The sequence below is a fragment of the Belonocnema kinseyi genome, chromosome 6 (assembly GCF_010883055.1).
Source record: "Belonocnema kinseyi isolate 2016_QV_RU_SX_M_011 chromosome 6, B_treatae_v1, whole genome shotgun sequence".
Taxonomy (NCBI): Eukaryota; Metazoa; Arthropoda; class Insecta; order Hymenoptera; family Cynipidae; genus Belonocnema; species Belonocnema kinseyi.
The window spans coordinates 88,611,339-88,622,727 of NC_046662.1; the positions used below are offsets into that span (position 1 = coordinate 88,611,339).

At 28.6% G+C, this 11,389-nt stretch overlaps 1 protein-coding gene across 3 annotated transcripts in view; it reads right to left on the bottom strand.

Moving 5' to 3' along the window:
- LOC117175219 overlaps positions 1 to 11,389 on the bottom strand; it is a 48,162-nt gene that overhangs the window by 5,379 nt on the left and 31,394 nt on the right. The window contains exons 4-7 of one of the 3 annotated variants that reach the window (XM_033364875.1): positions 9,424 to 9,696; positions 9,105 to 9,334; positions 6,510 to 7,205; positions 6,256 to 6,402 (exon numbers count right to left, since the gene is read on the bottom strand). In XM_033364875.1, the coding sequence (XP_033220766.1) occupies positions 6,629 to 7,205; positions 9,105 to 9,334; positions 9,424 to 9,696 (1,080 nt within the window). In that variant the 3' untranslated portion in view covers positions 6,256 to 6,402; positions 6,510 to 6,628. Of the gene's footprint in view, positions 1 to 6,255; positions 6,403 to 6,504; positions 7,206 to 9,104; positions 9,335 to 9,423; positions 9,697 to 11,389 lie in introns of all 3 variants that reach the window. The other 2 variants (XM_033364876.1, XM_033364874.1) reach the window with 2 other exon arrangements.

Here is an 11,389-nt window from a genome sequence, read left to right on the forward strand (position 1 = left end):
ATATATGTGTCTCAATTTTTTCTAGTGTCGAATAGTCTTAGTTATTGGCCGTTGAAAAGCAGTGTACCGGTAGTGGCGTTTTGGCCGTTTAAGGGTTAACTAGAATAACAGAATATTTGAACAAAAAGATACATTTTTAAACAGAAAGAATAATTTTCACCAAAAAATAAAATTAATTTTCAACCATAAAAAAGATAAATTTTGAATAAAAAACTAAAAATTTATATTTTTATTTAAAACAGGAAGTTCAAACACAGAGATGAATTTTTAAATAAAATTATGGAATATTCAACTGCAATAATATATACATTTTTCAAAGAGGTGCAATTTTAATTAAAATTATGAATATTTAAAAAACCTTAAATTAATTTTGAACAAAAGAGTTTAACTTTCAACAAATTAAATTTATTTCCAACCTAGAAGAAGAATTTCTACATAAAATTAGAAATATTTAACTGAAATATTTTTATCTTTCACTCAAAAGAAGATTTTTTAAACAAAAAGATTAACTTTCACAGAAAAAGATAATTTTCTACAAAAAATCGATTTCTTAACAAAATACGTGGATCTTTAAGGAAATAGTTGAATTTTGAATTTAAACACAAAAATTTTTATCAAAATTGTGGAATTTTGAACTAGAAGAGAACTAGACAAATTTTCAACCTAACATGGAAAAGTTAAATTTTCAGTTGAAAAAATTAATTTTCAACCAAACTGATGAATTTTCAACTACAATGATAAATCTTCATCTGGAATGGTTGGATTTTGTTCCCAAAAGATGAATTTTCCACCATAAAAATATTAATTTTCAACCAAACATTTCAATTTTCACCTAAAAATGATAAATCTTAGACCAAATAGATCAATTGTTTGTTTAAAAAATGCATTTTCAGCAAAAAAGTTAAATTTTCTACTGGAATAGTAAAATTTGTAGTAAAAAAATTGATTTTTAACAAAGTAGTTACATTTTCAACTAGAGATGAATTTTAAATTAAAATAATGAATCTACAAGCAAAAAATTAATTTTTAATCAAAGAGTTTAGATTGTAGTCAAGCAGTTAAATAACTAAAAAAAGATGAATTCGCAACGAAAAATGTAACGAAATATTTTTGGAAAAAATTTGGAAGAGGTAACTTTCAAATTGTGGCGAATTCGCACCTGAAATAGTGATTTTTTTAAATTCCATTCTTTTAAAAATTTCCGTTCATAGTGAAAAATTTGCAGTTCCAAGTCAAATTATATTTCTATATGGAAACTTCCTGTCTTAAAAATAAAAACGATAATTATTTTCTAAAATTTCCTGTTCGGAGTCATGATAAATAAGGATGTACGTTTGGATTATCATCAATTAAAAGTATATTAAGTTCTGACTGCAATAAAAACTTTATGGATGCATAAGAACAACTAATAAACAATTTCAACAAAAATATTTACTTTTCAACAATGATAAATTTAATTAAACTTAGATAATATGAAAAATCTGTGATCCATAAACCGGAAATAAGTAAATAAATACGTAACCTAATAAACACACTCAATTGTCCTGCGACTGTAGATAAAATAGAAATCACTTTTTTAAATTCACCAAAATTATTTAAATAATGAAATTTTGAATTTTGCTGCGATCAGAAGTAAATGCCGGGTTTTTAAATTAAATTCCCGGCCATTTTACAGTCAATAAAATTCCCGGTTTCTCTTTCAAGTCGCCACCCTGAACGACAGATAAATATCGGTACAGCAATACTTTCAAATATCAAAAATTTCCAGTTCACGCAAGGCTCAAACAGCTTTACGCCTTATGTATTTTCTAACAAAAAATCATAAATCACAGATCACTTCAATGTTGACACTCAAGCACATACATTTTTCCGATCCATTCGTTAACTGTTTCAGAATTAGTCTTTAAAAATCTATATCAACTGAAAGTAAAACAAAAACAGGATCAGTTGTAACTCACAGCAAACTTATAAATAAACTTGGCGGTACAAGCACTGAACAAAATTTGTCCATCTAAAAACCTAGCTAGAATGTACATAGATCAGTCTGTAGCAGTTTGGAGAAGTTATTCAAAATAAGACCCAGTTACTTCACGAAAAACAAAACTCTGTACAATTTCAGTTACAACTGAAAAACAAAGTAATTTGAGTTACTGTCAAAGTTATTATATTTTGTTTGAACAGAAAGGAAATTTCGAAAACTAAATCAATGGTTATCTTACCATTTCTTTTAAAGTCAGCAATATTATTATTTAAAGCTGTTAGTACTTTTATTCAATTTTTTTCAGTAAGGTACTGGAAAATTGGGTTAGATTATAGAATAGCTGTTACCACCCTTTTTTCATGGATTTTTTTTTTCCAAAATCAAAGTATTGGAACATGAAATTGCAGTAAATTCGAAGCGATCTGTTAAAAGAAAGCATTAAAATTGTTGTAATTGCATTATTATAACGTGTCAAATATGGGTCTACAAAAAATTTTAATTTGCCATATTCAACTTACCATTCAAGTGTTTTTACACATTCTTGCTGGAAAAATTGGCATGTACACGAAATTTGTTTATCTTTTTAATCAAACGGAACATATTTTGTGAATTATGTTCATCAATGTAACCAATTATAAAAATTTCATTTGTAATTTTTTTTAAAGTGGGAAAAGGGTCGCGGTGCTTTATAATTTGAAACAACTCTTTCTATAACATTTTTATCATACTCTTTCTTTTTTTGTAAGTAAGGTCTACATGAGCAAAGCAAACAGAAAAATATGTCAAGATATGTAAATAAAACTTCAAATTTCACTTATTTATAACATTTAACCCGTTAACGCCGAGAATGCCCTTTTGGGTACACCACTCTTTCTGCAATTATAACTCATGAAATTCAAGGTATAAAAAATTGAGAGATACATATTTTTGAAGCTTAAGATCTCTTCTTTTCTATGGTGGGCATGAAAATGTAATAAAATGTTGTTAATTATGGAAAAATATCGTATAAACAAACAAAAAACACGATTTTGTCTAACTTTTTGTTTATAAAATCGAGTTTTCCTAAGGGTTCCCAGTGTGCAAACTACTTAGAACCTCAATAATCGGTGGAATAAATGCCTAAGATTTTAGAATACATGGTTCCAAGATCAATTTTTTATCTTAGTGTGTTCAAAATGGCTCGTTAATGACAAAATTTTTGCGAAGACATTCATGAATTTTTTTCTCAAAAAGTATGATCTTTTCGAGAAAGTGAAAAAGGAGAAAAAGTTCTTAAAATAACTTAAAGAATACGTGAGAATTTTTCCAGAATGTTCTAGATTATTTTTTTGATTTTGCAATTTGTCAATTTTTGAAAATTTTTAAAATTGCTTCAAAAATTCTAAAAAAAAATCAGTTGAATTTTTTGTTCGATTCTAACAACTTTTTATTTTTGATAACTTTTGCTATAAGCTTATGGTTCTCAAGAAAAAAATTCTCAAAAGTTATCATTGAAAATTTACATGATCAAGAATTACTTTTGTGTATTTTTTTTTGGAACAATGAGCAAAATTGCAAAATCAAAAAAATAATTTAAAACTTTCTGGGGAAATTCTCCGGTTATTGATAACTCCGGTTATTGAAGTTCCAAGTAGATTGCATACTGGAAACCATTAGGAAAACTCGTTTTTATAAAATAAAAAAATCGAAAAAATCGTATTTTGTTGTTGTTTAAACGATATTTTTTTATAATTAACAAGAGTTTATTACATTTTCTTGTCCACCATCGGAAAGAAGAGATATTAAGCTTCAAAACTATGTATTTCTTAATTTTGTATACCTTCAATGGCATGAGTTATAATTATAGAAAGAGTGGTGTACCCAAAGGGGCCTTGTCGGCGTTTACGGGTTAAACGGTAAGTTCAATACGGCAAATTCAAATTTTTGGTAGATCCATATTTGACACGTTATAATAATGAAATTAGCAATAATTTTAATGCTTTCTTTTAACAAATCGCTTCGAATTTACTTCAATTCATGTTCCAATAGCTTGATTTTGGAAAAAAAGTCCCAGGAAATAAAGGTGGGTACCAGCTATTCTATAATTTAATCGAAAATTGTAAATAACAGCTTTTACCATATTAATTTTTCCAAAACAGGATGCCTACGCCAATGCTGAGAAAAATTTTTCTGATAACTCCAGGGTTCCTTTTGGTGCCCGAGATTTTTCCAGGTATAATTTTCCTTGATACGGAACCACTGATGTATTATACCAATGACTGAATGTTTGGGCAAATTGATATTTTTTTAAATTTTCAAATGGACGTCATATCTTTAATACAATTAAATTTTTTTTTAAACTAAATTAATAAAAAGCGTTTTAATATTTAAAATTATTTTTTAAAGACAAAGGTTAATTTATTTGATAATAGATTTGATAATACATTTTGGAAAATAGTAGAATATCCATTTATTAAACAATGTTATTAATGTTTATTAAGGTAGCAACTATTCGGGCAAACCACATGATTTTTTTTAGATTTTGCCTTAAAGAATTATAAAATAAAATTCAAATAGGGGTCATTTAAAATTTGTAAAAATATCAATTTATCCAAACTTTAATTCTGGGGTGTATGACTGGTTAAATTGTAATTACTTACAATTTTTAAAATCGGAATCAGAACATAATTTCGTGAGTTTATTATAAATAATATCTTTTTCAGTCCTGGTCAATATCTAAATATAAAATGAATAACTGTTTTTTGCGTGGTGAAAGTAACTTTATAAAAGGACAAGTAATTAATTAATGATGCAATTTTTTTTAAATTTAATTCATATGCTTAATGTAGGAAGCTTTGGCAAATGCTTACAAGATATTCTTAAATAGATTAATTATCACTATCGGATAATTTAATAACATTGAAAGTTTAATTAATAATTTCTTAAATTTCTTCCTAAAGTCTGTGAATTTAAATAATAATTCAAATAAATTTTTACTTGATCTTTTTACTAGAAATTCAGTGCATATAAAACATATTAATGTTTGGAATAAAAGATATTTTTCTGAGACTAATGAAAATCATAAAAACAAATTTGATCCTAATCAGTGTAAATTAAGTGTTATAAAGTTACTTTTACAAATGAAAAAACATTGTTATTTAATAATGTAATATTGATTATGGTTTTGACGCAATTTAGTGTTCTATTGGTCTTTTTATATTATATTTATTTTTATTTGATTTTGTTCTAGCTTTTTTATTTAGTATTAAAACGTGCCGACATTGACAGAGAATTAATAAAAAAAACTTCCCAATTCCTGGAATTTTACTGATTAAGAAACTTAAAATTATAGGCCTTTATAAAGCACTAAAGTGATATCTAATTTTATATTGCAATTTTAAACTAAACTTAAAAACACGCTCGAAAAATTTCAGACACTTCTGGACATTTTCAAACAAATTTCCTAACATTTCCGGATTTTCCAGGTTAAGTAGACATCCTGCAATGGGAACTTTCGTCGCTGAAAACGAGATACTTTCCAAAACTCACCTATAGTACAAATATTGCAAGATCTTTCTTTTAAAACAAAAAGTCGGACATCAAAATGTTTTAAAAATTAGAGTAAAGAAAGCTTTCTGGCCTTTCGAGTTTTGCAACTTTACACACGCATAAATTATTCTTAAAAAATAATGTGGAATGCTAAGAAAATTTGTAATACTAAAAAAATGCAGAACAATTCTTAGCTTCTTTTTCACGAGAGTGAAGAAATAAAGCGAGAGAATAATGTAGATTTTCGAAATTGATTGAAAAGTCTCTTGGAGAGGCTGCGTGATATGAAAAATCGCAGAGAGAAGCCCCACGTCAACTTCACGTTTATAACTTGGAAATTTCAAAATATTTTCCCACTCTATATTACCGCATAAATTTACATATGCAAGAATCAATGCAGGACAATGCTTCCATGCCGTATTAACAATTGCTGGACAGATTTGAATTGGAAAACTTGTTTTTAGTACGCAAATGTCTCTAGGGTTTTCTACTTCTAAAACGCACAAGTGTTATTTTGAAAAGTTAACCAATATTCCTACCTACCCAACACTTGTTCATTTTGAAACTATGCAGATTGACTTTTCAGCATTCCAGTAGATCATAAAGATAATTGTAAGATTAATTAATTTAAATAAAAACGCGCTTCGAGGCATGGTTTTTGTACTTTTGCATCCCTAAGGATTAGCCAGGAGAATTATATAAACTATAGATTTAATTTAAAACGGCAATAAAGACTGTTGTCCTACCTTAATTTAAAAGCATTATTTCCTTTTTCGCGTAGAGATTTTAATTCTACCTCTAGAGATTGGTGCAGAGAAGCAGAACTAGTGAGTCTTTCTTCCTCTTCGTAAATTAAAATATTGAAGACACCATCCCACAGTGGAAAGTGCAATCTACAATAATTATTAATTAACAATACTAATGTATGTAAAATAATTAAATCAATAAATAGTTCAGATACTACACGTAAGTAGTGATAAATTAAAAGTAATTACTTTACTTATATTTGTGCTTTTAATTATTATTATCTACTCCAGGGTGGTCTCCCCTATATTTTATTCCAGATTTCGCGAATATTCTCAATATAGGGCCTGTGTTCTTGCTGAGAATTTGGAAACTTTATGCCTCAGTTGCAGTTTCTTCGTTTTGTACAGAAGAAGACTCTTGGGATTCTTCTGTGGAGTCCCTCCTTTCTTCTGACTGTTCTGCGATAGACTCTAGTACTTCGTCATCTCTGACATAATTATATTCGTCGTCTTCTGGATCTTCCAATTCCTCTACAACTACTTCAGCCTCATCTTCGACAGGATTTTCTTCAGTCCTCTCAGTCCTGCTCTGATCTTCTGGTTCCTCGATAACACCCTCAATCTCAACTGGCAAATCCGAGGTCTCGAGCACCGTATTTTCAGCCTCATCTACAGGTTCAATGAGGATCGTCTCTTGGTCGTCTTGGAATGCGTTTATTATCCTTTGTTCAATATTTAATTGCCTAACTGCATTTTCTAAATTATCCCTCAGTATCGAATTCGCCTCGTCTTCCATTTCTTGCCACGTATCTGGAATAAAGGTCATCCGGACCATTTGATACAATTTTCTGAATCCTAATTTCTTGTACAGACTTTGACTCGCCTCGTTTTCTGGACGTATCACGACGAACGGGTTGTAGCCACGGTCTGCGACTAGCTTCGTTAAATATCTGAAAAGAAATATTTTTACTATCTGGGTCTGAGGGGATTCGCCACTCGCGTTTCGAGTATTCACCAGATTTCAAACATTTCAAAAGATTTCAGAATAGCTCAAAAGATTATACAAGTTTTCAAAAAGATGTCATAACGTATTCAAAGATTGCAATAATTTAACAAATGTTTAAAAGATTTCCTACATATTGCAGAGATCTCAAAGTTACCAAAAGACTTCAAAGATCAAGGATGTCAACAAAGATTTCAATGCCTAGATAAAGATTTCAACGATTTCACAAATATTTCAAAAATTGTACAAAATAATTTAAACATGTTAAATATTAAAGAAGATTTAAAAAATCCAAATAATTAAAGCAGATTAAATTTCTTAAACAATTTACAAAGATCTCAATCATTTCACAAGGATACCAAATATATAAAAAATTTCAAAAAGTTCATAAAGAACTACAAATTTCAAAGATTCCACAAGATTCATAAAAAATTTGAACATTTCAAAATATTTTTAAGTATTAATGCAGATTTCAAATATTTTTAACATTTCACGAAGATTTTTAAGATTCACAAAGATTTCCATAACTTGGCAAAGATTTCACAAATATTTCAAAAATATCAAATGATTTCACAAGTTTATAAAAGATTGCACAAAAATTTCCTAAAGAATTTTAACATTTACAAGATATCGAAATATTTCAAAAGCCTAAAGAAGATTTCAAAGATTCCATAGTATTAATTAAAGCAGATTTCAAACATATTAAACATTTCACAAAGATTTACAAAGATTTCAAAAATTTCAACAATTCTTTCAATGACTAGACAAAGATTTCAAGTACTATTTCAAAGATCTCAATGATTTCAGAAGGATATCAAAGATTTCAAATAGTTCATAAACATTTAAAAGAATTCAACATTTAAATAGATTAAAGAAGATTCTAAACATTTAAAAAAGACGTCAATGATTTTACAAAGAATCAACGGATTTCAAAAGATTTCAGAGATTTCCAAAAAAAATCAAGGTTTTTAAAGATTATAAAATATTTTAACGATTCCAAAATATTTAAAATATTTTAAGAAATTCGACCATTTCACAATCATTTGAATGATTTTAAATATTTCAATAATTTCACAAAAAAATAAAAGATCTCTATTATTTGAAAAAGATTCAAAAAGATTTGAATGATTTCAACAAATAATTCCAGATTTCAAAGGATGTCAATAACTTCTAAAAGATTTCACAAAAATATCAAAGATTTCAATTATTTCATAACGATTTAAAAGGTTTTAAATTGTTTAAAGATTACAGAAGATTTAAAACATTTTAAAAATCTTTCAAAGACTCTAATTACTTTAACTAAGAATTCAAAGACTTTAAAAGAATTCTATGATTTGACAAAGATTTCACAAATATTTCAAAGATCTCAGTAATTTCACAAAGATTTGAGAAATTTCATAAAGAATTCAAAGATTTGACAAACATTCAAATGATTTCAAATTTGTGTAAAAGATTACAGAAGACTTTTAAGATTTCAAACATTTTAAAAATATTTCGATGATTTCAGAAATATTTCAAATATCTCAATGAAAAAGATTCCAATTATTTCACAAATATTTCTAAAATTTCGTCAGTATTTAATGATTACACGAAGATATCTACGGTTTCAAAATGTTAAAGAAGATTTTAAGCATTTCGCAAATATTTGAATGGCTTAAATGCTTTCCACAAAGAATTCAAACATTTAAAAAAAATTTCATGATTTGTCAAAGATTGTCAAAGATCTCAATAATCTCACAAAGATTTCAATGACTTTAGAAGATTTAAAATATTTCAAAAAGATTTCGTAGAGAGTTAAGATTAATTATCAGGCGTAAACTGATTTATACAAGTAAGCTGATTTTACCTTGCCAGTCGAATGCCGTAACCCTTTCTTCGATATTCTGGCTTAGTTTGCATAGAAAACATGGCCCCGTAATATGATTGCACCATCCAGGCAGCCAGTTTTCCGTTCACAAATACACCAGCTGCTGGTAAAATCCTGATAAGACGAAGGAAAAGCTCGTGGCACTCCATATCGTTAGCAGGGTATAACTCATGAATGCATTCCGCATGTTCCGCTTTCAAGGGAAGAACCTTAAAAAAAGAAAATATTGAGGTCCTCTTAATATTTATAATCAACTTGTCGTTTCAAATAAAATTTTGTTAGCTTCTTCGATTCCTACCTGAACTTCTTCTTCTAAATCCACAGGTTCATCCTCAATTTGTTCAGTTTTTTCCGGCTCTTCACAGGCCCAGACATCGCCGAGAACCCGCTCGACAGTTCCAGCGCCTTCATAGAGCTGAGTTAATTTATCCGCAATATCGGAATGAACGAAATTAATATACAATGGTCTTGACCAGTCGATTAATATGTCTTCATTTTGCATAATTCCTAATAAATGCAGCTGATCTAGCGGACAGAAGACACCGACACTTTCATACAGCAAACCATGGGGCTGTGAAAAAATTAAACAAACGTAAAATATTTTTAAAAATTTTATGTTCTCATGGCCGCACTTTATCCTACCAAAATCGACGAGATATAAGGTGGTCGATGAAAACGCAAGAAATCAATTTCCGTTTTAAGTTCAAATATAAAATGGAAGCCCTCAAATTTAACAAGTTTCAACTCAGATCGGAAGCCTTCAATATTCTTCAATACGAAATTGTAAACCAATAAAAAATAAGCAGATGAAAAGTTGTTAATTAAATACCGTCACACTTGTACGCTTGGAGATTGGGGGCTTCCAATTTGAAATAAGCAATTCAACTTTGAACTATATCAATTTCAAGTCGAAAAATTTTGAATGATTTAATATTATATCGCATAATTTCAAATTTTTTAATTTGCAACGATTTAATTTTTAAAGATTGAAATTTTCAACGTTTTATTTGATATGTAATCATTTAATCAATTATAATTAAATTTCAAACACTATAGTTCAATGAATTTTCATATATGTCATGAATACGAAAAATAATGATTGAATCTTATATATAGATGACGTACTGAGTTTATTTTTCACAATAAATAAATGTTAGGTTTAAAAAATTTTTTATTGGGTTTTTTAAAATGAAAAAAATGGTAACAATGAGAGCTTTTATGATTTATGTGACAGTCATATGAGCAATCATGCCAGTGATTAGTTATTCAATATTTTTGAAAAAATCGTGTTTCACATTCAATTTTTCTATATCGATACTCAATGTCAATATTTATCGACTTTCAAAATGTTAAATATTTTAAGGAAGGAAGGATGGTTATTCTTAATTGGATTCGCGAAATCTTCAACCATTTGAAATCTTAAAAAATTTACCATGTCTTTCGGAAGCTTGAGTGGAAATTGCAAATTGCAAATAATTCCAAATCGGAATTTTCAACTTAAAATAAAAAAAGCGCTTTTATCAAATGCTTAGAGGATACAAATTTTAATAGGTTGATTTTAAAAATGCAGGAAAATTTTATATTATATATTCATAAAAAGTTAAAATTTGGTCTTTTTTGTCGAAAAAATGGTTTAGGCAAATCTAAATTGTTCACAAAATTACGGGTAAATAATAAAAAGCATCTACATGAAATTGGTTGAAAATGAAAGAAAACTGCAATTTTTTGCAATATTCTAGTCAAAAGTTACACTTGAACAATTATTAAAAATTATTGGAGCAATTAAAAATAAAGTGAATCGATCATGTAGAGCTTCGAATTAGGCTAATTAGTTCATGCTTGCCGGAGAAGGTGTTCATTTTGGCGCGCGACTGTTGGTTTTCGCGCTTCGCGCTGAATAATGTATTCACCTCGCGCTACGCGCTCGATCTTTGTGCATAGACTATTAAAACTAAAGGTGAAAGCACCGACAACAGTAACTTGGTGATTGTGAATTCTCTTTTGTTAAAGCTCCTTTGGCTTTAACGAACACATTCTCATCATGTATCTCGTGCTTCGCACTCGAGTTTATCCCTGACATTTTATATTATTATTATTATTACACCATTTAGCCATTTCCCTTTCGGAGTAGGCGTGACTCACTCGGCAGGGGAAATGAGTATTGTGTGGAAGGGATAGAGATTTCTCAGATTGATCCAGAATTCTCGTGCTATTTAAGTAAATAACACGTTCGTTCCGCAACACTGCTCCGACCCAGGTTGCTG